This window comes from Myotis nattereri (genome assembly GCF_964212035.1).
Source record: "Myotis nattereri genome assembly, chromosome: 20".
NCBI lineage: Eukaryota > Metazoa > Chordata > Mammalia > Chiroptera > Vespertilionidae > Myotis > Myotis nattereri.
Window position 1 is genome coordinate 3639245 of NC_138096.1, and position 27852 is coordinate 3667096.

The following is a 27852-nucleotide window of genomic DNA, read 5'->3' on the forward strand; positions in this document are numbered from 1 at the left end:
TTCCCGCCCTAACCGGTTTGGCTCATTGGATAGAGTGTTGGCCTACGGACTCAAGGGTCCCAGGTTCGATTCCGGTCAAGGGCATGTACCTGGGTTGCAGGCACATCCCCAGTAGGAGGTGTGCAGGAGGCAGCTGATCGATGTTTCTCTCTCATCGATGTTTCTAACTCTCTATCCCTCTCCCTTCCTCTCTGTAAAAAACAAAAAACAAAAAACAAACAAAAAACATAAAATTCCCTTTAAGAAACGGAACTCTAATTTAAGAGACTATAATTTAGAGAACAAAATCATCACAAATAGTTGTGAATTACTAAAATACGGCCAGTGTGGGTCAGTGGTTGAGCGTTAACCTATGAACCAGTCAGGGCACAGGCCCAGGTTGTGGGCTCGATCCCCAGTAGAGGGCGTGCAGGAGGCAGCCCGTCAATGATTCTCTCTCATTATTGATGTTTTTCTCTCTCCCCCTCCCTTCCTCTCTTAATAAAAATATATTTAAAAAACATAAAATAAAATGCTTAGTGCTTCCTTGCTAAGTTTTCTCTCCCCAAAGAGGAAAAAGAAGTAATTTATTCCTTTAGTTCAACGATGACATCCCACCTGATCAGATGACTAAAGTTAAGTTTTATTTCAGTTAAATACATTAACATAATCCCTAAGCATTCCCCATGGCTAAGTGTGCAGTAACATAAACACAACAGGAAACGTGGATATTCACTATTATCTTATGAAAACAGTAAAATGAATACATTCCATTAAAAAGCATTAAAAGTGAGTGCCTTCGCACACATCCCCTTCTCTGCTCTGCACCCCCGCCTCCGCCGTGTTCCCCAGAACATGGGTCTGATGCGTCTCAAATCTCCTCCCGGTGAGGGCGAGGCCTCTGCGAAGCCGGCACCAGCCCTCCCCTTGCCAACCTCGCGCAGAACTCTGGGGCCGAGGCCACACCGTCCGGCTCCTGAGGAAGCGCCCTCAGGGCAGCTCTCGCGATTACCTGGAGTCCCGCCTTATGTGACCTCCTGCTCCACTAGTGTTCCTTCAAGGTCTGGTGACAGGCACCCTTACCTGAGCTGTGTCTCCATGTGGCAGGTGTGTCTCATAGGAGTTACAGATAAACACGTGCACACATGCGCACACACACATGCTTCTAAAGGCTACACGTTTCATTTTGACCACACCGTCATATTACGTTTTGCTAAGGTATGTCACATATACAATAATATACTTTTCAATGAACACACAGTAGTACTAGTCGTAAATAAGAAATATTACTATTACATGTTAAATCAGGAGTATCATGTTTTAATACTCAATATTACTATTATATGCGAAATCAGGAGTCTCATGGGCCCACAGTTGCCTAGTAACTTCAACCATGTTTGATATTTGAGGAAAACATAGCAAGCATAAGGGGGCTTTAAAATTGACAAGTGATGAAATAATAGAAAAAAAAATTGAGACTGAACTAGTCTGGGAAGGGCAGAGGGAAAAGAAAACCACACTCACTTCTGCTCGCTGCTCAAATACCTCTGGGCGGTCTGGTTCCAGGGCAATGACTCGGCTCAGTTCGAACAGAGCGAGCTCGGCATTCTTAATGTCCTTGAAAAGGCACCAGCTCAGTATGAGATGCACTGTTACTCAAGACCGGGCGCAACAGATTTCTGCAATAATAACTTAGTAACGACAGAACTGCTTATTTAGAAATAAATACCAACTTAGCATCTGTAAGTTAAATAAGTTAAGGTACCATTATTCAACTCACTCCAGTCTACCTACCCATCAACAGCACGCTGGCCCTGGCTCCTATCACAGGTTCCACAGATGGTGGAATAGTTTCTAAACTTCACCCAGTAAAACCCCGAATCAATACATTTCAAGGGATGAGCATGTGGACACCAGCAGGCACAGGACACCGCCGACCAGCGGTATTGGGGGAACAGAGGGGCCAAGTCAGTGCCAATGAAAGCCCTAAGCGTCCTACACAACAGGAAGTCCAGGAAAGTTCTCTCTAAAATCGGCACACTGCCCAGTCAGTGTGGCTCAGTGGTTGTGCGATGACCTATGAACTAGATCATGGCTCAATTCCTGGTCAGGGCACATGCCCAAGTTGTAGGCTCGGTCCCCAGCGGGGGGTGGGGAGGTGGGCGAATGCAGGAGGCAGCCGATCCATGATTCTCTCTCATCATTGATATTTCTATCTCTCCCTTCCTCTCTGAAATCAATGATATATATGTATATGTGTTAAAAAAAACACATAACTAAGAAAGGAGCTCCCATTCCGAGTCCTGCTGCGCTGCTGACGCCCAGCCCCTGCTTGCACCATGAGTGAGTCTTGGGAACCAGTCACAGTATCCTGCTTCTCTTGGTCTACGTCCAGTTCACTACAAACTAAAGTGTGGGCTGGCCAAGACTGTCTTTTAAGAGTAGACAATATGGCAAAATTGACCTCCGCAGCCCTGGGTAGACATCCCCAGTTCACCACCTCCCGGCCACCTGGTCTTGAGTCAGTCCTCTCCTGCCACCTTCTCCCTGTGACCTGAGTAGCCCTCTGCACGTCCCACCAGAGCTCCACCAACAGGGGGCGCTCCATCCACCCTGGTCCACGGCAGGTCGTGTAGGCACTACGCAAGCGCGACTATTCCATACTCACATGTAGGCCCTTCTTTCCATAGGCTATCCCTCGGCCATAAATGGCACTAACCAGATCAGGCTCCTCCTAGTCAGACCAAAACAGAAACACGTCAAAAACTAGAAACGAAACAAAACAAAACAAAACAAAGTCAGTTTCTGCTTAAAGCACGTTAACGCCCCAAGTGACAGCTCTGTGCTACCACACATAAGTCAATACGCAGTCCCCAAGCAGGGAAACCTGTATCCTTAAGCCCATGGGAATGAGACACGCAGGAAGAGTTTTGCATTAAAAAAAAACAAAACAAAACAAAACAAAAAACCTAAAATAATGAGAACCAACAATACTGAGCCCTGTGCTGGCCTCTTACACAGGCATCTGATTTAGAATGTAGGTGACTCTCTCGACCACTCCATGGCTGGCAGCGTCAGCAAGCAAGTCCTACAGAAAACGGGGGCTCGGGGATTCGACAACTGGGTGATGCCGCTTCCTGGGCTGCCTCCTGTCTTACAATCATGAAACCACCAGGAAAGGGCTGACCCTCGGAGCCAGCACGGTGAGGAACAGGACACCAGTGGGCTCCACGGGCGGTTGGGGACACAGGGTCCTTTACACTCAGAGGTCAGACCGTTCTGCAACCTGCTCTCAGATGGGCCGAACGAAGCGCCACTCAGGCCCAGAGGCAGAGCGACTGCCCAGCCATCGAGCCCTGCACACAGGGGCAGGAGCTGCCCCCCGTGCTGAGGGAGATGCCTTCTGAGTCCACGCGGCCGCTGCCATGTTGACCTGATCTCTGAATCCGCCCCAGGTTTTAAGAAGGAAGAGGGCTACGATCCTGGTGGAACTCTCGCCCCTGCTGAAGAATTTAATAGAATCGCACCGGACGGGCCACTTTAGAGGCGAATCTATGGCTCAAATCAGACCTGAGAGGGTGCCGGTCAGCCCTGCAGAAAGGACACCTCACCTCGCTGTGAGCAAAGAGAAAGAATAAAGGAGAAGAGGCCATGCACTGGAAAAGGAAAAGGCTGCTTCAGACAATGTGAGGTCCATCTACACCCAGTGGCTAACGTGGGTTGCTGGCTCCACCTGACAGGCCTCACGCCGTATGGGAAATTGGAAAACTGCAGGGAAACAATGACAGATTTCTAGCTTCTCTTGGAAAACTAAAAGATTCAACAAAGATAGCCCACGTGACAAAAAAATGACTAGAGCTAAGGACTGGCTGGCTGCCTCTTCAGATGAAGGTGTGGATTCGTCTGTCTCCCCAAGCCCACCCACGGCTCTGTCTCACATCAAGACACTGCGCTCATGTCAGGCGCTTCCCTGCGCCCCGTGTGGTTCTGGGTTTGTGATTTGTAACTCGGAGGCAGCTGGCATGAAAGGCTGTCCATGCTACTTGCTAAAAGGAAAAAGAGGATAAGCTACAGAGAACCACAGAGGAGCAGCAGCTACTTCCTGTAAGTGGAGCTGACGTGTGATTGTGTGGGTAACTGATTTCCCCTGGGGGTGGGATTACTAGATACGCTCTCCTTCTATGTAACACCCTGCTGTATTCCTTTCAATTGTTTAAAACAAATACGTGTGCATCTACAAACAGAAAAAACGTTAAGTACTATGTATTGTAGAAAATAATAGAAAATTATATTACGAATAAACATCTTATTTAAATAGTAAATAAAACATTTAGTATCAGTGGCAGAAAATTTAGGAAATAAAGAAAAGCACAAAAAAGAAAGGGCCCTCATCACCTGCCACCCAGGGGTGACACGGGAAACACTCAACCCCCCTCCTGGCTTCTGGCAGAGCAAGCAGTCTGGGGGGGAGGGGCAGCGGGGAAAGGAACTTCGGAGGCACGGAGGTCAGACAGCCTTCGGGTTTCCCTGGGCAGTCACCCCAGCCAGCGGGCCCCAGAGGGGCGGGCAGTGGTCCCCTGGGATCACATTCTCCAGTGAGAGGAAAACCCCTCAGATCTGTAATGTCTCAAAAAGACACTCTCCAAGAAGTCTTTCTCCTAAAACTGAGAAAACCTTTATACCAGATGATCATCAGGTGAAGCAGAAAGAAGTGAATTTAAATAGATACTTATTCTCCTGGCAGGACGGTCATCCCCATACACCCTGTGGCCAAGGCCAGCCACCCTGGGAGTCCCCCACCTCCCCGCCCCACACGGCGACGCAGTTCTAGAAGTTTCACTCCTGAGTATCTCCCATGTCTCCTTCCCCACCCATAGGCCCCCGACTGGCCACGGAAGCCTTCCTCCTCACCCAGGCTGCTGCAACGCCTCACCACCTTCCTACCTCTGCCCCCTGCAGGCCTGGTCTAAGAGCTACCTGTCTAGCACTACAGTCTGACCATGCCACTCCCCTGGCTGGGAGTATTCTCTGGCTCCCAACACCTACAATAGTGACATTCATATCTCTACTCTCATCCATAGTAAGAAAGGATTTTACATTGCAGCCCAGTACACACATGTATACGTACATAACATACATATATACACACATGTATACTGCGTATACTCCATCTGCACTGTTATCTGGTATTTTCTAGTCTAATAGAAAGTGCATTTTCTAAAAAGTGCTGCCTGACGTGCCAGTTAATTTCAGGCCCTACGGAAGGGTGGCAACTGGTAACTTGAAAAAGAAAGAAATCACATCTAGATGCCTCTGCAGAAAATACCAATCACTTTCCTGCCTTCTGTTCAGCCTGCTCACACGCGCTCACAAGCGCACTCTGGAAGTCAGCACTACGGACAGCTCCCGGACACCAAGGCTCCCCAGCTCCCTGCATCTGCAAGCACCACCCACCCACCCACCCGTGTTTTCATAGAACGAATATTTCCACCTTTTAATATTATTTACTTCATGCAAATGAAAAACCCTGGTATAATAAGGTAGTTACTTTATTGGAATGATGGCCACTTAGATGTCTCAAAAATAAAGGTCTAATTCACTATCCTCATCGTATTATTTACATAGTGACTTTAAATTTTAAAAAGATTTATTCTTCCACCACAAGGCTGGCTTTTTAAATTAAAACTCAAAAGTATTAGATTGCCATAACCGGTTTGGCTCAGTGGATAGAGCGTCGGCCTGCAGACTGAAGGGTCCCAGGTTCGATTCCGGTCAAGGGCATGTACCTTGGTTTTGGGCATATCCCCAGTAGGAGGTGTGCAGGAGGCAGCTGATTGATGTTTCTCTCTCATCGATGTTTCTAGCTCTCTATCTCTCTCCCTTCCTCTCTGTAAAAAATTAATAAAATATATTAAAAAAAAAAGTCACTGGATCGCAGACAGACAAATCCAAAAAAGTCACCACAGAGCAATGTATGGAAGACTACGTTTGGGCTAAGCTGTAGACACACACACGTATTTACATAAAGGATGTTTATTAAGGATCATACCAGAGTCACTTCCACCAGAATCAGATCATAAGCGGATGAGCTCTAGGTCACATAATCAATCGCAAAAGCCAGCTAACTGCCTCCTAAAATGGTCCTAATGCGGCGAGGGGAAGGCACGGGTGCACGCTGGGAGAGACGCAGCACCACTGTTCTGAGGACTGGATAAGGAAGGGTGTTGTTGGGGTAAAAATCAATTTCACTGCCACAAGCAACAGTACCACTGCCTTGGCCAATGATTGAAAAAGAAGAGCAGTCAGGTTTAAAGAGTGATCATACTCCTAAAATATTATTTAAAAAGACTGATTTATAAAACCCTTTGAGTCATGGTGAGAAATGAAGCAGTAACTGTTCTTTGCACCTCTGCTACCACCGACTTGTACAGTTTCCTGACGAGACTGGCTATCAAGAATTTGAAGAACTCAACAAAAAACTCTCACTTTCAAACATAAAGCCTAATATGGAAAAGTTTTGTCCAGAAAAGCAGGAACGCGTTTCTTATTAAAATAGTAAAAAGAACTTCAGCATTTGCTATCAAGTCCTGGTATTTTGTGTTTGTTATAGTCATATAATCTAAAGACATGGGACAATCGTCACCACGCTCTATGTGAAATTTAAGTTGGCCTCAGGTTCCTCCAGTGTGCCGTGCAAATATGATTGTCCACACCCGTCATGATGTGGAAAACCTAAGAGGCACCAAACGAGGGATAAGAAGAGAGAAAGCGCCCAGTCGGTGCGGCTCAGAGGATGAGCATCCACCTATGAACCAGGAGGTCAGGGTTCGATTCCCGGTCAGGACACATGCTCAGGCTGCGGGCCCAATGTGGGGAGTGCAGGAGGCAGCTGACCAATAATTCTCCCTCATTATTGATGCTTCTCTCTCTCTCTGAAATCAATAAAAATGTTTAAAAAAAAGACTTCCCAGACCAAAGCAATCCATTACCTCAGAGACTGATGAAAATGCTCTATTACATTTCAATATATTAATATCTTTTCTCAGCACAAAGAGAGACTTACTTTCTGAACACAATTAGAAGAGAAACGGTTTGCAGCAATAAATGGACAATACAAAGACATGTTATAGGGCCATTAAAGTAAGATTGTAGAGAAATACTGAAAAACATTTACTTATAAAACTAAATGAAAACGTAATACAAACAGTACATATAATCAGATTACAAAAGACAAATGTGTATTTTGAAAAGATCATCAATAAAAAACTTTAATGGTAGAGTGGCAAAACTGGAATTTTTCTTTTTCTTTAAAATTTTTTTCTTTAACATTGTTTTATTTCCTTCAACTACAATGGTAATAATATTTTCAAAGAGTTGAATGGATTGATAATATATCTGCGAGCTCATACTGTTTTCTGCTGTTGATCTCCATAGGTTAATTGACATTTGCGCCTATAAATGTATCAAAACCTCCCTTTCAATCCAGGCCCAAGTGTTCGCTGTGTACAAGTTTAAATATTGCAATGTTAAACAGAAAGGTGCTTTAAAAACTATTTACACTCTATCCTTTGTACTGTAAACTCTACTGAAGAATATTATTCCATATGTCCACCCAAATGCACAGCTCCTTGGGGACTTTAAAGTAATAACTAAAAAATATACCATCAATTTTTTTGAGAGCAAAGATAGGGTTATCAACATAACCAAGCCCATGTTTAAAAAAGAGAAAACACATGCGCAGCAAAAAAATTCAAAATTATTTTCTTAAAATGAAGTCTACGTGCTAGATTGTAAACTAGCAATTGGCCCTTACTGTATCAGCACAGATAAATATGCCAGAATGGTGCTGTGAGCAGTTAAAATTTACTGAGCATTTACTGTGGGCCAAGTACTGGATCCGAAGTACTTTGTAGGATATTGCATTTAGGACTAACAGGAATATTTTGGAGGTAGTTATATCCCCATAATCTAGGAGGTTAAGTAACTTGCTTGTGAGCAGCTAAGTGGATTGGAACCTGAGTATCTCTAACTCTAAAGTCCACGTGTTCTTCACAGTCCTCTACGTCAGCCATCGGAAATGGGGATGTAGCTACAGAAATACGGTTAAATGATGATGGGACACATGAGGCCAACCACATTGGGCTCCATGAAGAGTCCCTTTGCAACTACGTATTTAAGCATTTCGCCTTAACCAGATTTTAGCGCAGTTATCCATCATCCAAGGCCCCATAATCCCACGGAGGCGTCTCATAATTAAAAGTGAGAAACAAATCCACAAGTGGGACTTAACCACTGAGAGCAATTCCTGCACAGAAAGCAAACAACTGGATTCCAAGAAGCACCAGTGCCCACGCCCGCGGGAGAGGCCACGGTAGGGAGGAAAGTGAACTAAGCTAATGACTGTCTTCTTAAACCTGCATTTGAGGCCCGCCTGCCACCGAGGGCGGGCCTCGCGTTCCTCATGGACAGTGACACTGCGGAGGGAACGAGACCCCGGATGAGGCCTGCACCAAGGAAGTGCTCCCAGTCAGGGCTGATTTCCTGGGCTTTCGTACCTAACCCTAAAATAGACGGATTACTAAAACACTTCAAGGATGCGTGAGTCCGTATTTTTGTCATGACTCTGAACTTGAAATTACATAATTAAGAAGAAAAATTACCTGAAGCATTGTTGAGAAATGTCTTATTGCTTCATCATAGAGACCACTGCCAATCAACACATAAGCAATAGCTGTGGAAAAAAATGCAAAAATATTAAAGAACAGAATAAAGGATCTCAGACGAAAATTCTTTACTGAATCTTAAAAGGCAGCTGTAAGGACTAGAAGCAGTTAAAGAAACCCTAGACGTTAATAAGATGTAATCGAATTCCTCTACCACTCAGCACTTGCTAATCAGTCTCCTAGTTTTATCTGGATTTAAATTATTAAAGCCATCTATAAAACATCTGCCTACAAGAAGTAATTATCTTTTTCCAAGTCCATCACTCACTTTCAAATACCAAATAACCTTTATGAGCCTTCCTATCTATATCTCAAAAGAACTAGTAATGACCCTGAATAACATCCACATAACATGCGATTTTACTGCGAAAGTCATGAGAAATACCCAAAGAGCATCACAAATCTCGATTCCTAGGGGTGCTAAATTTACTACCAATTACCTAATAAGAACAAAAACAGAGGCTCAAATTAACATATATTAACATAATACTTAACTGTAAATAATTCACATGATTGCAATGAAATGATAGTCTTTTTTCTACCTCTCCTATTCAAAATACAGTCAAAACACTACTCAAAATTTACACTAGTGAAGAATGAGTAGTTTTGATCAAACTGTTTAGGTAAATTTTAATATTATGTATTATATTTCCATCTATAATACTTGCCCAAACTCTGTACATCCCCAAATACACCTGAAAAAATATTCTTCATTCAACATACTATATTTCTTTGCAAAAAAAAGCTGTACTGCAACTCTAAGATGTCATAGGTGTTAAGAAGATGGGCAACTAAAACTTTTACTGTCAGTAGAACTTAAATTTCCTGACAGTTAAAAAGTAGCAAAACGCTTAAATGCAGGAAAACATTAAATGCAGAAAGAGATTTAAATCATCTTTATAACTAACTTGAGAAAAGCAAAGGTCCAAAACATTGAGCATCATAATAATACAAGAGTTTTTGAGGGCATTCTCCAAAATAAAAAAAATAAATAAAACAAAGGACTGTTTTTATACTAACGTCTTTGAAAAGACACATTAAGGTCAAACTTGTATCCAGCAGAACAGTGGATGCTATTCAGATAGTCGTATCAGGTAACAAGATAACCAAAGACGTCTTTGGTGAGGGCCAGTCATATCAGAGGGAAAAGCAACAAACAGTAATAACAGTGACATGTACTGCGTTCTTAACACGTGCAAGGCCCTGCCCTGAGCACTGATACAGGCTAACGTATTACTGCAATGAGGCAGGTACGGCTATCATCTCCATTTACAGACAAGCGTAAAGTCGTTAAACAAACTGTCCAAAGACAACGTGCAGTGAATGAGACGCAAGAACCAGGCTGCCCAGCTCGGCTCCGGAGCCCTGCAAACCAACACCTTCCAGGGAAATACACAAGCTGCAGCGGAGCTGCTGGGCACTGGCCCGGAATACAAGAATGGTTTCAATTCCTCGATGAGGACTTCGGAAAAGACTAAATCTGGGCCTTAAATGGGTCATTCCTTGTCAAAGGCTGCTCCAAAAATAGCACCAAAAAGTGATTAATACTTTCAAAGTGGGCGACTCTCAATCATTGGCACCCCCAGAGAAAAGGAGGCAAGACAAGAAGTGCTTGGTCCTCACATACAATGTGCATGGCCACAGAAAGCATACAATGGTTACGTGTAAACTAGAGGCCCGGTGCACGAAATTCGTGCAAGGGGCTTGGCCCTTGCAGCCCCAGCTGCCTCGCGGCCCAGCCCACTGGTCATTCCAGAAGGTCGTTCTGGAAGGTCATTCCGCCGCCCTGTCTAATTAGCATATTACCGCTTTGTTATATAGGATTAGGTAGGAAATCGTTGTATAGGTGCCCCGAGCAGGCACGTGCTCCTGTGAGGTCTGCCCCGCTGCCTGGTTCAGTCCTGTATCTCGAACTATTTCCTCTCCTTCAAGGGTGAGCTGACCAGGGAATGAGAAGACACACCCAAAAGCCTACCAGACACGGGCCAGCCCGCCTGTTTTAAACACGCCCTGACAGGCCAACTGCACGACCCACTTGCCGACCTGAATAAACTCAACTTCCTCCACCCACGTTCTCAGCCCGTGGTGATGACTGTCCCCGTGAGCGAGTGAACCCACACCTACCCTTTTTATTACACAGAAGGCGGGAGTAGGCGTGGTTCCCTTCTGCTTTCACTTCTACATTGTTCACACTTGATGACTACACACGACCTTTCAATGAGTGACAGTTCCTAGGAACTCATTCCCATAATTATTAATTTCCGTGGAAGCACAGGCTGGAACAGTCCTTCCCGATCATTCCTTTCCTTTATGCTCCGACGCATGGACTCGCACAGATCAGACCACTCGCACCAGCAGAGCCCGTCTCTGTCGGTCTCCGTGCCCTCTACCGCTCCATCCTGCCTACCGGCTCTGCGCGTCATCACAGATTTGAGGGGAAAACCACAGCTGCACCCCCGACGGAAGTCTCACCTAACTCCTCATTTGTGCTGTCGTTGTCAGTAGCAAACGGAAATCTCTTCTGTTCTGCGATAGACTTGGCCTGGCTCTGAAATAAAAAAACGAGCAGACACACACGTTAGCTTATGAGAGATGAAAACATAATAAAAACCTATCTTGGGAAAAGTAAAGCTACACTGAATTTATAGAAGCAATAAATTGTCCCTCTGTCACATCGATTGTGTACGTCAAGGACACTATCTGCGTGTAACTCATGTGCTTCCTCCCCCGATTGCTGGTGGTTCCATGTCCAAGAGCCAGACCTTTCCCCTCCGAAGGGATTCATCTCGCTGGCAGCCTCAACGCTCCCTCTGCGTCTCCAGGGACCATTTAATGACCTCAGCTGTGTTGCAAACATCACATTCTAGTGACCAGTTCTTCAGTGGGTCTTGATAACAGGACATTGCTTTTAAACCCTGACACAGTTTAGAAATAAGAGCTACACATTGTGCAGAGATGGCACCGTAGAAGGACCAACAAAATCTGACCAGGAAACAAGACAATCCGTTGAATAAAGCATGGTCATGAGCATAACCCTCCCCGTAAGGCAGGAAGGAGAACGGCCCACGCGGAATCCATGCGGACACGCGCACATCTGGCGGGACTCAAAACCAAAGTGGGGCCGGGGGAAAACAGATGAGATGTTAGCTTGTAAGTGGGGTGATTCCATAAGCAGCATCGGTCCAGCCCACAGAATGAGGACTCCGCCAAGTGATGGAGACAAATCGTGTCTGATAAAGAGCTGCTACTTCCCCAGGAATGGCTGTCAACGCTCAACGATGACACCCTAAGCCTATGGGGTTCACGTTAATGTGACAACTTCCTACCGGATTCACCTAAGACAGGATCAAACCTGGTACACACACCCACAGACAGGAAAAGCTAAGACGACCCGTGGCTCTTGGCAAAACTCTAGGATTGGAATCTGGAGACATCCCCATTATTTCAATTCTTTTTTTTTTAACCCCATATTCCATAGATTCCAGCCAAATAATTTCACGTGGGAGACTCTTCTGACTAATGTACATGCTGCTTAGCCAATGACTGGGATTCATCCCCGCGATGAGCTTCCTACTCAAACTGAGTAACGAGGCATGTCCACGGGCGTCCGAGACCCTCCAAATCCAGGGGGTACGTTCAGATACAGGGCGGTATTTGGTTTGCCCAGACAACAGATCAAGAATAAGCGACCTCTGGTTAAGACACAAGTACAAAGACACAGGTCAGAGGGCACCGCAGCTCAGGAGTCAGTTCTCGCTTCGCGCCAGGACTCCAGAAGGAACGAGACACCAGAGAATCCTACCAGGACGGGGATGTTCTACACTTTGCTTCCTCCAGCAGAACCTTAATGACGAGAGCAGCTCAGCCAGCTCTCTCCTTGAGCTGGGAGCTCCCGCCCCTGGCGACCACGTCAGGCTTCGTGAGGAAACAGCACATTTAACAACACGGGACAGAAGCACAGGACGGTGCGCACATCCGGGGGTGACCAGGCAATGGCCCGTCCTCTTTGTCAGATGACTGAGAACAGCACACAGACGCAAAAGATTTTTCTGCTTAATAAGTTGCTTCGAGCCGAGAAAAGGAGGCTATAAATAATTCTCTGAATGCGGAAGAAGCCTTATTAATTTCATCTGGCATTCGGTGCGAGGTTGCCATTTGTCAAGCTTTGTGCAAAAAAGATGTGGGAGAGAGCAGAAATGAAGTCCCATGAAGAGGAGAAATCACTTGCCAAGCAACATCAAGAGTAGACTGAAGAGCATTCCTGACTTAAAACTGTTTATTACATTCAAGTCTGTAACAGAAGTGGGCAGGGTAGAGTAGGGACGAATTCATTTCTTTTTTTTTTCATAAAATTTTATTGATTTCAGAGAGGAAGGGAGAGGGAGAGAGATAGAAACATCAATGATGAGAGAAAATCATTGATCAGCTGCTTCCTGCACACCCCCTACTGGGGGTCGAGCCCAAAACCCAGGCATGTGCCCTGACCGGGAATCGAACTGTGACTTCCTGGTTCATAGGTCGATGCTCAACCACTGAGCCACACTGGCTGGGCACAAGTTTCCTCTTCTTATAAGGACACAACTCATAGGGCCATCTCAGACTGGAAAGCCAGTTAGTAGAAAGCATCTGAATCACTATCAACCAGAAGTTTCGCCATTCTCTAAGCACCTAATCATCTGTCCACGGTGGGGATTATCCAATCTCTGGTCACCGCTGGCCTCCATGGCCCACTCACTACCTTGTGAGACAGCCCAGTCTGGTCTTGGACAGATCCAATTCAAGCGTCCATGTATCAGTCTGGCTGCTAGGCACCGAGTGAGGCCAAGTCAGTTCATCGTCCTCTGGTTTGCAACTCCTTCCTATCGTCAGTAGTTCTCACAGGAAAAGGCAAAGCTCTGTTCGGGAAAGAAAGCGTGTCCTACAGTGGAACTTTCAACAAGAGGAAAAAGCAGTATCCAAGTGGATGTTGAAGGAAAGGTCTGGAGAAAAAAGATGGGAACCCTGGGCACCGGAAGAGAAACCCGGCTTCATGGAACTAAGTGTGAACAGCAGGCAGAGCCCCAACACCTCGAGGCAGAGGGGCCGCGGAGCACATGCTAACGTGGACAGACAGACGGACGGTGCCAGTGCCGTGCGCTCACCCGAGTGGAGAGCTCTCCTGCACAGTTAGGTGGGCTGATAAAAAATACAGACACAGCTCAGAGGGAAGGCGGGGGAGAGATAATCAACCGAAGATGTTGTATGCACATATGCATAACCCATATGTGACACAGAGACAGGTGGTGGAGGCCTGGGGCTGGAGGTCACTGGGGAAAAAGGGGGACATACATAATACTTTCAACAATAAGGATTTTAAAAAAAGAAACAAAAATTAAAAGTACAGACATATAAGATCCCCACACAGCCGAAGGCTGGGAAAATGAGATTAGACTCTACTTTCAAACACATGAAGCTCCTAGAAATAAGGTTCCTGACGCCCTTTCATCCCTGAGGACTTCACAGTGACATGTCCTAGGTCCCGAGTGACCGGCCATCCAATTCCTAAGTCACAATAACTCAACGTGACCCAATACAGATGCACGATCTTCGTCTTATGCCCACAGGCCCACTGGGCTCAACCCCTGGTTGATAAGCAGGGACCTGCACCTTCGGGGATGCGCATCACACACAGAGGGCGTGGGCGGAGGATGCGTACCAGGATCTTCTCCGTGTTGAGGGAGAGCAGAGAGTCGCAGGGCAGCGATCCCCGGGGCTCGCAGTCCGAGTCGTGGAAGTTCAGGAAGGAGGACTCTGAAAAGCAAGCAGGCCTTGTTACTCTCCGCGCCTTAAATGCAGGGCTCTTAGCGGCTCAGCTGGGAACTGGAATGTGAAGGATCCTCAAAACCAAAGTAAGGACAAGTGTCTAGTCCACTTGACAGCTGTGTGCATGCGTTACAGTGTCCAGGATCGTGCACACCCCTTCGTGGCTGTCCTCACGGCCATCCTGAAAAGGACCAAAGCCAGCTAGACTTCCCAGAGACGCGGTTCTGGCAAGTTAGAACTTATCCAAGGCCAACAGGGCAAACCAGTACGAGTCCAACGCTAGTCCCACCGCAAACATGGAATCAGTTTAGTTGCTAAGGCCCTTTCACTGCCCTCTCCCACCTGCAGCATTTACCACAGGTTAAAAAAAAAAATCACGCCAAAACCGGTTTGGCTCAGTGGATAGAGCGCCGGCCTGCGGACTGAAAGGTCCCAGGTTCGATTCCGGTCAAGGGCATGTACCTGGGTTGCGGGCATATCCCCGGTGGGAGATGTGCAGGAGGCGGCTGATCGATGTTTCTCTCTCATCGATGTTTCTAACTCTCTATCCTCTCCCTTCCTCTCTGTAAAAAATCAATAAAATATATTAAAAAAAAAAAAAAAAAAGAACAAAGCCAGGCCGGGGGACCTAACATTCCAAGATATGCATAGAGGGTCTCATATCACAACATACAAATAACTCCTAAAATTCACCAAACAAAGGGCAACCCAATTAAAAAAAAAAAAATGGTCAAAGGTCTTGAATAGGCAAATTTCCAAAGAATATGTAGAAATGGACACTGCATTCATGAAATGATGCTCTACGTCATTATTAATCAGGGAATGCAAACCAAATCATGAGGGACCACTTCACACCCGCTAGGATGGCCATCATTTTTTTTTTTAAATGGACAATCTCAAGTGTTGGCAAGGATCAGAGAAACTAGAACCCTCGTGCGTTGCTGATGGGGATGGGAAACGGTATGGCTGCTGCGGGAAACGGCTTGGTGGTTCCTCAAAAAGTTAAACACACGCTGTGCACATGATCCCATCACTCAACTCCTCGGTATACGCCCCAAAGAACTGAAAACAGGAACTCAGACAAGAACAGTATTCAGCCTTGGAAAGGAATGAAGTACCGCTACATATTACAACATGGGAGAAGCTCCATGGCCCCACTCTGGCCAAGCAGGGGAGGCGGGACTTCCTGGAGCCTGTGCCACTGACCAATGAAGGGAGAGGGAAGTTAAGAATTTCACAGGTGAAGGGCGGGGGGGTCCAGGCAGAGATAAGCACCCCGTACATCTGCCGTCTTCTTCATTGGCTGGAGCTGAGTATTTTCTGTGCCCACATTATTGAACTCTCAACAGCTCTAGTAACATCTCCATTCATTCAGTGAATAACAGTATCATCGACATGTAACTACATCAAGATCTTTTAAATATTTATACTCATTTGGCATCTTCTGGCACTAGATAAGACCTCAAAAAAGTGCTCAGTAACACGAGTGACAATATGCACTCCTGCTCATCCCGACATTAATATTTCATTCGGACATGAAGTAAAACGACAGGCATGGCAAGTGGCACACGGCACCGGCTTCCTGCAGCTGGAAGAGAACCAGTGCTACTGGTTGAAATGGGAAGTTTAGGAGGAAGGACAGTCCTTGAGGGAAGGGCGACCTTTAAGTCGAGAGCTTGTGCGATGCGGGCTGGAAGCTGCCTGGCATGCAGGTAGGAAATAAATTCCGGGCAGAACAGATAAGAGCTGCCGACATGAACTTGATCATTACCTTGGGCTCCTTGAACACATGGGGAAGTAAGCTCAGCAAGAAGGGACACGTTCAAGGTCACAAAACGAGGAAAGAGCACAGCCGAGCCTTGCCACATCTGCACTCACGGGCACCACGTCAATAAAGGTCCAGGGTCCAGCTGCCACCACTCCCTCCCCGGCGCTGGGCGCTGGCAGTAAACAGGGGCTGGCAGAGCAATGCCACCCGCTCCTTCCTCCCCGCCTCACCCACGGCCGCCTGAGAGGAGCAGTTTGAGTGCAGAGACAAGAAGCAGAAGTTTTTTTTGTTGTTGTTTTGTTTTGTTTTTTTAACAAGGTGACTTTTTTTTTTTTAAATCTATTTTATTGATTTTTTACAGAGAGGAAGGGAGAGGGATAGAGAGTTAGAAACATCGATGAGAGAGAAACATCGATCAGCTGCCTCCTGCACATCTCCTACTGGGGATGTGCCTGCAACCCAGGTACATGCCCTTGACCGGAATCGAACCTGGGACCTCTCAGTCCGCAGGCCGACACTCTATCCACTGAGCCAAACCGGTTTCGGCAAGAAGCAGAAGTTTTTCTTCGCTCTTCCTCAAAGGCCTAGAATTGTTTAGACGGAGGGCCTGTAGCAGCCGGGAGAGAGCCATTACTAGGAAGGGCGACAGACTGGGAGCCGAGTGTCCTCAACTGGGAGAGAAACTGACAAGACCTGGTTCAAAGTCCCCTCCGCGTCCCTGGGTCTCTGCACGGAACGGCCAACGTTTACCACACAATTGTTCTTCCCGTCTCCCTGTGACCAGCCCTCTTTTCCTCTGAAGTCCCGGTCCCCCGCCCCTTTCTTCTCAGCTCAGGATGGCAGCTAAGCCTCCATTGCCCGACTGACCGCCTGTGGGCTTCGGTCCTTGCGGAGCCCCCTTACAGACAAAATTACATTCTGTTTTTCTCCTGTTGATCTGTTTCATGTCGATTTCAGAAGAACCTGGACGGGTAGAGGAGAAATGTTTCCTCCCCAACAGAGCTTACTGGGGCAGGTTCAAGAGAGCCCTGGACACGTGGAGGCTGAGCACGCGAACATCTCTTTTGAGGAATTCTGCAGAGATGAGGTTGTGGCTGGAAAGACCCTGGTCCTGTCGCTGCTGCTTGCTTTTTCCAAGATGGGGGCTGCTACAGCCAGGTGCGTGCTGATGGGAGACAAGGGGGCGTGATATCCCGGGAGCAAGGAGAGAGCACTGAAGGCAAAAGCTGCAGGCAGGCTCGGCCGGTGTGGCTCAGTGGCTGAGTGTCGACCTATGAACCCAGAGGTCACAGTTTGATTCCTTCTCAGGGCACATACCCAGGTTGTGGGCACGATCCCCAGTAGGAGGCATGCAGAAGGCAACTGATTGAAGATCTCTCTCATCACTGATGTTTCTATCTCTCTCTCCCTTTTTTCCTTCCTCTCTGAAATAAAAATATATTTTTAAAAAATCCGAAGATACTTGTCACAAAATTATATATGTCAACAAACACACAAAATCAGGATCAAGGAGAGAAAAAAAGGATTGAGCAAATATACTAATAGTAAGGGTTACTGCAGTTGCCAAAATTTGGTTAACTTCCTCATAGCCAGAACAAAAAAGGAAATAGCTCTCATTATAAAAGCTCCCATCCACTGATTCCTTATCACCTCCAAGGCACTGCAGATCAAAGTGCTGTGGGCAATCAGACCGATTTTATTGATTTAAACAACTGGCCCCTCAGTTAAGGAAGTTACCATCTGTACTGGCCACCTTTTTTTTTCTTTGTTAAATATATTTTATTGATGATTTCAGAGAGGGAGAGAGAGATAGAAACATCAATGATGAGAGCGAATCATTGATCAACTGCCTCTCCCTGCAGTGAGAATCGAGCCCGCAACCCTGGCATGTGCTCTTGACCGGAATTGAACCTGGGACCCTTCAGTCCGCAGGCCCACGCTCTATCCACCGAGCCAAACCAGCTAGGGCTGCACTGGCCATCTTTAAGTCTTATGGACTTGATCAGGATCAGAGCTGAATGCTAGCTGGCATGGGCAGGTCTGTCTGATGCTGAAGATGGGAGTAGTTCTGGACTCTGGCACGAATCTAGACCCTGATGTGGATCCTATGGGGCTTCTGGATACAGAACATGAGCCCCTCGGGCTGTGACAGAGTTCACTGTAAATCCCGAATTGGTTCCCACACCTTTTCTTCTTAGGACAGGGAGGGGCTGGCGATGGCTCCAAAGGGCCCAGCATCCATCCACCTGCTTGTCCAGGGGAAGGAGGGAGACATGAGACACCCCAGCGTCTCCACCACATGGGCACATTCTGCAGCCAGGGAAGCCACGGACCAGCGGGAGCCCCCGGGAGCGCCAACAGGGGACTCTGGGAACTATGTGACATCATCAGTGGCAAAGGCCCTTTAGCACCTGTCAGCAGCTGCTGGGACATGCATGTCAGCCAGCGAGGCCGGCTGAGAGGCTCGCGCTGCTCATCTGCAACAGCACGTTTAAAATTCCAAGCTAAGAAAAGAAGTACTGCCTGGGGGAGAGACGAAGAAGAGTGAAACATTGAAAGTGAAACATTGAAATAAGTTATGCTCCAAGCCTCCCGGGACAGTGTGCACCCTCCCAAGCAGAGAACCTTAGACAATGGTGTCTACTCGTGAGGGAACAGAGGGATGGCCAGGATGATTCCTCTACATGCCAGTTTAGGAAAACTCACATCTGCCCGACCAGCGCGGCTCAGTGGTTGAACGCCGACCTATGAACCAGGAGGCCACGGTTCAACTCCCAGTCAGGGCACATGCCCGGGTTGTGGGCTCGATCCCCAGTGTGTGGCTTGCAGGAGGCAGCTGGTCCATGATTCTCCCTCATCATGGTATGTTTCTCTCTTTCTCTCTCTTTCTCTCTCTCTCTCTCTCTCTCTCTCTCTCTCTCTCTCTCTCTCTCCCTGTCTCTTCCTTTCTGAAATCAATAAAAATATATTTAAAAAAGAAAACCCACATCTATCTTTATTGGGGGGGAGGTGCATACCGGCATAAGCCTGATGCTACAGGATAAAATGTGCCACCTGGATCAATAATATCCATTCATTTCATAATATCAATTGATTGCATAATATAAATCCATTTGTAGCTTCCATTGCCTAGCATCTGGGTCTCCTCTAGCCAGTGAGCATCACCCAGCTATACTATTATAGGCGGGAAGGGGAATGAGGATTTACACGACATATACTGTTTGCTAGTAAATACTACAGACGTGTGTTGCTACCTACAAACACTTCGTGTTCAGATGGGGTTTTATCCGGGGCCTCACCACCTGGGCTCCTCCTCTGGCAGCTGTGGGGCCGCAGGAAGGGGTGATCTCACTGTGCCTGGGTTTCCTCTGAGACAGGAACTACCATTCAATGCGGCGGTCACCGGTGTGCCGATCGACTAAGAGAAGAGGCAGACCCACCCCGAGCTCTGACAACACAGGGGGCACACCGCAAGCGCTCAGATAGGTTAGTGGTTTCTCACTTCCCTCATTTCCCTCGCCGCACTGGGGGGGGGGGGGGGGGTAGGAGAATGAAAGAAAAAAACCCTGCAATCAGGTAAGTGTCTCCCCCTTAAAGGGGAGACAATTTTGCAAAGACAGGCCATTCACTTATTTGGATTCCCAGAGAGCGACAGAGTATAAAACCCATTCCTTTTTCCCCCACTCGGCCAGGCTGGCCCTGTTATGCGGGCTGTTTACTAGCCAAAGTCTGTGGCTTCACAATAAGCAAGTCACATACCCCTGACTTCCTCCAGGAAGTCAGGCTGTGCTAAAGGGAAACGGTGTGTGCTAATCTTGACATCTCATCTCAACCAAAAAGAAAAATACTATTGTCTTCCAGGTACAGAATGCCCAAGAGCAGCGCTCTCCGGCCGTAAAAGCCACGGGAGGGAGGTGGACACAGACCTTAGAAAAGTGAGCCTTAAGGCGACTCACTGCAGGGAAGCGGGTAGGGAAGGGAGGGAGGGAGGCGGCTGCAGGGTGAAAGCATCCAATACAGAACTTGGACACAAAACCTGCACGCGGACTACATCCTGCCCGGGCGGCATCTCTTGGGAGCCCATTCCCCGGAGGCCAGGCGCGCCCCGGCGCAATGAATGGGCTGGCCCGGCTCCCTGGCTCCCCGGTGCGCGCGCAGCTCCAGCTCCAACTCTCACGCAGGCTCGGGGCCCGCGGGGCCCTTTTCACCTTCGTGGCGACACCTGACAGGTCACAGGTCAACCCGCAACAACCGGAAGCCAGATGCCGACCAGCAGATAAGACGGGCTCGCGGTGCGGTTCCCCTCTTTCCTTCCAGGGATCGGATGGCAGAGGCTGTTTAATACGATCAACAGCCGGGGGAGTCGGGACACCCGATTTCCAGGCCTAACGCGGGCCAGGCATCCCTGCTCCGGGCCCAGGCCGCGTCCCCCTCCGCCCGTCAGTCCCTCCCCGGTTCCCACGGAGCCCGAGGGGCCGCCAGCCGTCTCCTCCTCCTCCTTCTCCGCAGCTGCTGGCCTCGGGAGAGGCCGCCCTGGCCCGGGAGCCTGCGGCCGGCTCTTGGCTCCATTCACCGGCCTCCCAGGGCGGCTATGGGAGGAGGGCGCGCGGCGGCGAGGGTGCGAGCGGCTGGAAGCGGCCCCGGCGGGACACCGCGCGGAGCCGGCTCGTGCAGGGGCACACGCCGCGGCCGGCGGCGGAGAGACCGGGGTTTGGGGGGACCCGGCCCGCAGCCCCCACGGCCCCGCCGGCCCCGCGGCGACCCGGACGCCCGCGCGCCGCCGCCGCCCACTCACCGCCGCACTCGGCCGAGAACTGGTCCCCCCAGTCCCCGGACTGCGGGCTGCAGCCGCCGCCCGCCGGGGCCTCCTGCTGCCGGTGCTGCAGCTCCTGCTTGAGCAGGGACAGCGGCGTGTAGTGCTCGGTGGCCAGCGCGCCCGGCATGTAGGGCAAGACCGCGAGCAGCAGCAGCACCAGCGCGCGCCGAGCGACGGCCGCGGCGCCCGCGGCGTCTCCCCAGCAGCAGCAACAGCAGCAGCGGCAGCCGGCAGGTGCCATCTTCCCTCACGGCGCATGTGCGGCGGCCCTCACCGCGCGCCGCGGCCTCCCAGACTTACCCCGCGGCCGGCATGTGGGCGGTGGGAAGGGGCGGAGGGGAGAGTGGCATTGCCTGCTGGGCATTGTAGTCCCTCCGGACCAGCTTCGGGGCCCGTTTCAGGTGGTGGGACTACGAATCCCAGCAAGCACCGCGCGGCGCAGACCTTCCGGTCTGCCTTCTGACGTCTTCCCGCGTCACTGAATCGGAAGTTCTGGGCTTCGGTGGCATAGAAATGGGTACTGGTGGGCGGGGAGGGCTGCGGCCCGGCAAGGGGAGCCCCGAGGGGGTGACAGCGGGCAAGGGCAACCCCGAGGAGGTGTCAGCCACTCCTCCTGCCGCTTCGGCTTCCTTCCAGTACAGGTGCATCGAGTGCAACCAGGAGGCCAAGGAGCTGTACCGAGACTATAACCACGGGGTGCTGAAGATAACCATCTGCGTGAGTGGTCCGGTGTGGGGAGTCCTGGGGAGAAAACGGGGTGGCGAGATGTGGGGACCAACTGTACCAGCTTTTTAGGGTGATGAGAATCGAGTGTCAGGATCTTAAGCGGGATGCTCTGCAGACCCGGCCGAAGTCTGTCTCACCTGTACTTGAATACCTGTCGTGACGGGGAACTCACTACCGCACACTGCTGTTCTCTTAGGGGCCAGTCATGTCTGCGGGTGAGACCTAACCCGGCGGACATGGATTGTAGGTGCTGTGCTGAGGAATTAAAAAGCAGATTAGGTCGACATTTGGGTTCACACTAAAGCCGTTTTTATTTCTAGATATGCTCCCTTTGATAGACAAGTGTTAGCATTCGTACACCCCATAACCCATGTTTAGGTTCTCTTCGTAGAATGAGACTGGAAGACCAGAGATGCTACTTATTTTGTTTTTTTAATATGTGTTTATTGATTTCAGAGAGGAAGGGAGAGGGAGAGATAAAAACATCTATACTAATAATCTATACTAATAAAAGGGTAATATGCTAATTAGACCAGACATCTTCTGGACGTCCTTCCAGACAAAGCCACAGTGGCAGGGGCCTAGGCAGAAGTGGTTAGGGGTGACTAGGCAGGCAGGCGAGCAGTTAGGGGCGACCAGGCCGGCAGGGGAGAGCAGTTAGAGGCGAGCAGGCCGGCAGGCAGGTGAGCGGTTAGGGGTCAGCGGTCCCGGATTGCAAGAGGAATGTCCAACTGCTGGGATTGGGTCTAACCCGGCAGTCAGACATCCCCCAAAGGGTCCCGGATTGGAGAGGGTGCAGGCCAGGCTGAGGGACCCCCCCCCCCCAATGCAAGAATTTTGTGCACTGGGCCTCTAGTCAATGATGAGAAAGAATCATGGATCGGCTGCCTCCTGCACACCCCACACTGGGAATCGAGCCCTCAACCCCAGGCATGTGTCCTGACTGGGAATTGAACCGTGACCTCCTGGTTCACAGGTGGACGCTCAACCACTGAGCCACGCCTTGTACCACATTCTTTACCCAGTTGTAGCTCTCAGAAGCTCTGGGTGCGGGGTTACTTTTCTGAACACTTTTCTCCAAATCATGTTTCAAGAACCACAAAGTTGGGACCATCTGGCCAACAGGCAAGTTTATCAGTGAAAGTACATTGTAAATGTATAACAATTCCTGCAAACTGAACGTAGAACTTTTCTGAGATACTTTCCTGCTAAAATCAGTCTTTAAATCAAACATCCTTTTACCTTCTTAAATGTGAGATTAAAAAGTTAATGTTTCTAGCCTGGAAGATTATTTTTAGTCACTTCTGAAACCGTGTTTTGAATAGATGAACAGTTCGTGTTGGGATGGACGTGTATTTACATAAATGCTGGTGTGGCCTCAGCGCTGTGCAAGTCCGGAAGAGGCTCTGCTATTTTGAAACCCTTTAAGATTTCAGAATGTCTGAATTTGCTTTTTCTAATATTGTTTTTGCATCATTTCAGAAATCCTGCCAGAAACCTGTAGACAAATATATCGAGTATGATCCTGTTATCATTTTGATTAATGCTATTTTGTGCAAAGCCCAGGCCTACAGGCATATTCTTTTCAATACTAAAATAAACGTAAGTTGTGACAGTTGTTGTTTTTAAATTTCCTAACTTTACTTGGTGATGCTTTTGCATTTTAAAAGAATTAATTGTGAATAGAATGAAAGAACGTTTTACATACCCTGTCGGTCCCCGTTGGTATAAAGCACTGCTTTCCCTGACTGGCTGCTGCTGTGTCTTTGACTCCCAGATGCACGGGAAGCTCTGCATATTTTGCTTGCTTTGTGAAGCGTACCTGCGGTGGTGGCAGCTGCAAGATTCCAGCCAGAACACCGATCCCGACGACTTTATCAGATATGCCAAGGAGTGGGACTTTTACAGAATGTTTGCCATTGCTTCTCTGGGTAGGAACAGGCCCTGCTTTCTTTCTTTTTTTTTTTTTTTTTTTAATTGATGTCAGAGCCCTAACCAGTTTGGCTCAGTGGATAGAGTGTCAGCCTGCAGACTCAAGGGTCCCAGGTTCGATTCCGGTCAAGGGCACGTACCTGGGTTACGGGCACATCCCCAGTAGGGGCTGTGCAGGAGGCAGCTGATCCAATGTTTCTCTCTTATCGATGTTTCTACCTCTCTATCCCTCTCCCTTCCTCTCTGTAAAAAAATCAATAAAATATATTTTAAAAAATTGATGTCAGAGAGGAAGGGAGATGGAGAGAGAAACATCAGTGATGAGAAAGAGTCATGGATTGGCTGCCCCCTGCACGCCCCACCCTGGGGATGGACCCTGCAACCCGGGCATGCGCCCTGATGGGGAATTGAACCGTGACCTCATGGTTCATAGGTCGATGCTCAACCACTGAGCCATGGCTGGCCAGTGTCATGCTTTCTATATTTAGTTAACTAGCACTTGCACTTGTGATTGAAAATAAGGCGCATGGTAAGAGGAGCCAGTTAATATAGGACTTGAGACTTAATTTTCAGTTCTACCGCTAACCTGCTAAATGAGTTTATCTAAATTATCTGGGGTTTTTTTACTTTTTTATTTGTTACCACACTCATGGTATGGAAATATCGTCAATTAAATGGTCTTTATCCATCTGATGGATGTTATCAGAATAAAGAGTTTCATAAAATATTTTGAGACATCACATTGTTGATAAAATCCTTCAATTTAAGTTCTCATTTTCCATTTTGAAAATGACCTGTGCCCCATCTTTATAAAAACAGATTGAGCCCGGGTCGGTTTGGCTCAGTGGTTAGAGCGGCAACCTGTGACCGAAGGGTCTCGAGTTCAATTTCAGGTCAAGAGCACATACCTCGGTTGCAGGTTTGATCCCCAGCCCTGGTCGGAGGCAACCAATGAATGTCTGGCTGGCTCTCTCTCTTTCTTTTCTCCCTCCCTTCCACTCTAAAAATCAGTGGAAAAAATATCCTCAGGGGAGGATTTAAAAAAAAAGAATTGTTGAGATATATTTCCAAAATTATACCAGCAGGATTTGACACAAAAGGCAAAAAAAATGAGAGAAAGGGGAAAAACAGTTGTTCTTGATAATACGTTGTACTTTGGGGTTGTGGTTTGCTTTCATGGGGATACGGTGTTTTTGGATTGGGACATTGGTTAAGGTTTTCATTTCCCATTTCCTTCTTAGAACAAGCTGCCTTTTTTATTGGCATCTTTACCTTCCTATGGATAGAAGGAACCATCGCGACGAAAAAGAACCCCAACTTCGTCTTGCTGCTGAAGGCATTGCTGTTATCCAGCTACGGGAAGCTCTTGCTGATCCCGGCTGTCATCTGGGAACATGAGTACACACCACTGTGCCTGAGACTCATCAAACTATTTGTCCTCACATCAAATTTTCAGGCAATCAGAGGTATGTCTGTCTTCTCAGCTTTCCACCATATAAAAGCTTCTAGGCTTTGCCCAGCGGCCAGTGTTGCTCAGTGGTTGAGCTTTGACCTATGAACCAGGAGGTCACGGTTCGATTTCCTGTCAGGGCACATGCCCGGGTTGTGGGCTCAGTCCCCAGTAGGGGTTGTGTGGGCGGCAGCCAATCAATGATTCTCATCACTGATGTTTCTCTCTCTTTCTCCCTCTCCCTTCCTCTCTGAGATCAGTAAAAATAGACGTTTTTAAAAAGCTATAGCCTTTTATTTCTAGATCACAGTTTTTATATGACCTGTTAAACACTGGAAATCTTTATAGAATGATGACAATGCCTACCATTTGTATAGTGTGTTCTACATAGCACGTATTCAGTATGTGTCCAATTTCACCACATGGTACATGTAGCTTTCAGAATGTCTTCTTCCTATGCATTGCCTCTGTCCTGTGGGGTTAGCAGGGCAGCCATTCTTATCTCCACTTTATGAATGACTTGCCCAGATTTGCATGGTCAGGCAGCTGTCGAGCAGGGACAATTCCTGCTCCACCAAAGGGACAGAGAAGCCACTCTGTGTGTCTTGTGAGAAGTGCTCTTTTAAATGAGCACTTTTTTATCATAATGCTCATCGTCTTGTCACCTGTAAAGCCAAAAGTACCCATTTTTTCTGCTATTTCCTTGATGACCTTAGACTCTGTATTTTCTTTTCCCTTTTAATATTAATGGGAATCTGTGTCTTGACTTCAGGAGTATTTTTGTTTTGAGCCGCCGCTTTGGTTCTCTCAAAAGGTTTGCAGCTGGGAAAGGGGGAGCAGGTAGCAGCATAAGTTAATAAGAACAAATAAGAGTTTTTCTAAAAACAGCCTCACCAAACGATCCCCTTCACACCCCGTCATCTACGTCCCACGTAATAATGACAGCGTCACGTCATTCCACTCTGAAAACTTACCCGGGTCCCGTGCCTTTGCTTCCGCAGTGACGCTCAACACCCGCCGCAAGCTGTCCTTCTCGGCCGTCGTGTGCGGGCTGCTGGCGGAGAGCGCCATGGTCCACTTCTTCCGGAGGATGGAGTGGGACATCGGAAGCGACTGCGCCGGCTACAAGTCTCAGGACTTCTGAGGAGGTACAGCGCTCACACAGGCGTCCCTCGCCAGGCAGACAGATGTCACCGTGACTAAGGAGGCCTTACGGGACCCCCCGCCCCCCCGACACACACACACACACCTGATTGCCTCCGGACATGAGGGCGGGCCTCACAGGGCCCTTCACTGCTGTCATCTTCAGTGGCCTCTGCATCCGGAGCCCTGGCCTCACAATTTCCCTGACTCCGTGGTCCCACTGACTCCTGCGAGGACCTCAGACTCAAAAGTCGGTCGGTCCCAGCGCCACCTTCCCCCACCCTTTCCAACCATCTGCTCCCTCCCTCCCACCCCCAGGGCCCAGGGCCCAGCAGGGCAGCAGCCGTGTGTCCCGGATCTTGTGGGGCTGCCCCCGTGGTGGACACGGTGCCCCCACTATGACTTCCGGTGAGGAAAATAAGGTCACCTGTCTTTGACAGCCCTTTATCCTCCATTACATTAGCTCGTGTCCTATCCCTGTTCATGTCTTACGTTACAATTCCCCGTGTTTGTGCCTGACTCCCTCAAACCGGGTCAAGTTCGGTGCCCAGAGAGTCCAGGCCCGGGTTACTCTGCCTCCCCTAGAACAGGGCCTGCCCTAATAAGTGTTTGTTGATATGGTTACAGCAGAACATGCTGTTCCAAATACTTATTTTATATCCACAGTTTTGTTCTTTACTACTTGTGGCATGGCCAGCTCCATCTGAAAAAGAGAAGACATAAATACAGCCGAACTCCTCATTCCTGTGGAGTAAAGTGAACCCAAGATTTAGATAGACTGCCGGGAAAGAAAGCGATGGTCATGGCATTCGAAACCCCAACCTTACCACCCCTCAGCCCTCACCCCACCTACAGGAGACAACAAAACCACATGCACAGTCACAGACACGCACAGGAACCTCACACACACACAAGGAATTGCTGCAGGACTGGGGCACCAGCGGAGACACACGTTGTAGACACTGCAGGTAAGCATTTCAATGAAGAGAGGAACATGCATTCAGATTCATAAACATCTGTCTCATTCCCATCTGCATGCTTGTATCTTTTCATTTAAATGTATGCTACTGACTTTAAATAACATATTTAAAATAATACTTTGTATTCTCATAACTTTTCTCTTAATAAAGTCAGAAAAAACTAAGCTTCTGTCAGTCTCCAATTCAGTATCTTTCCCTGTAAGTTACCTTGCAAATTAACCGACCCAGAAATAAATAACTAAAAACAGCTGAACTGTACACTTGACAGGAGTGGATCATACCTCAGGGAAGCTGTTACTAAGTAAGTGTTACCTCTCCCCTTTTCTCTCTTCCTGTCTCACACATTTGTTCTTTCCCTCATTAGTTACTCATTAAACAGACACTACTGAGCACCCTGTAAGTGTGTCAGACTCTGGGATACAGGGGCGAGGAAGGCCCGGCCCTGTGCGTAGTGACGGGTTTCGGGAGGAGGGTAGCTCATTGCAGCCCAGTGTGATGGGTGCTGTGAAGGTAGGTAAGGGTCCTAGAGTAGG

The 27852-nt window shown here is 48.3% G+C and overlaps 2 protein-coding genes across 7 annotated transcripts in view; one reads left to right on the forward strand and one right to left on the reverse strand.

The window, feature by feature from the left end:
* The window catches only part of TTC13 (tetratricopeptide repeat domain 13), a 43225-nt gene extending 21868 nt beyond the window's left edge, over positions 1-21357 (reverse strand). For 2 of the 6 annotated variants that reach the window (XM_081114293.1, XM_081114298.1), the window contains exons 1-6: positions 21068-21350; positions 14398-14492; positions 11175-11250; positions 8640-8710; positions 2648-2713; positions 1504-1596 (exon numbers count right to left, since the gene is read on the reverse strand). In XM_081114293.1, the coding sequence (XP_080970419.1) occupies positions 1504-1596; positions 2648-2713; positions 8640-8710; positions 11175-11250; positions 14398-14492; positions 21068-21329 (663 nt within the window). In that variant the 5' untranslated portion in view covers positions 21330-21350. Of the gene's footprint in view, positions 1-1503; positions 1597-2647; positions 2714-8639; positions 8711-11174; positions 11251-14397; positions 14493-21067 lie in introns of all 6 variants that reach the window. The other 4 variants (XM_081114295.1, XM_081114294.1, XM_081114297.1 and 1 more) reach the window with 3 other exon arrangements.
* Positions 21283-27483, forward strand: ARV1 (ARV1 homolog, fatty acid homeostasis modulator). Its single transcript, XM_081114319.1, has 6 exons — positions 21283-21805; positions 23297-23416; positions 23592-23745; positions 24988-25212; positions 26198-26344; positions 27006-27483. Exons 1-5 carry the CDS (start codon positions 21602-21604, stop codon positions 26338-26340), a joined length of 846 nt encoding a protein of 281 aa, XP_080970445.1. The 5' UTR covers positions 21283-21601; the 3' UTR covers positions 26341-26344; positions 27006-27483.
* Positions 27484-27852: the final 369 nt, after the last annotated feature.

Bases quoted from the DNA above. Each gene is read 5' to 3' on its own strand.
- ARV1 (XM_081114319.1), top strand. From the start codon at position 21,602: ATGGGTACTGGTGGGCGGGGAGGGCTGCGGCCCGGCAAGGGGAGCCCC. The intron at 21,806-23,296 runs GTGAGTGGTCCG...GCATCATTTCAG, and splicing joins TGCTGAAGATAACCATCTGC to AAATCCTGCCAGAAACCTGT. The intron at 23,417-23,591 runs GTAAGTTGTGAC...TTTGACTCCCAG, and splicing joins TTTTCAATACTAAAATAAAC to ATGCACGGGAAGCTCTGCAT.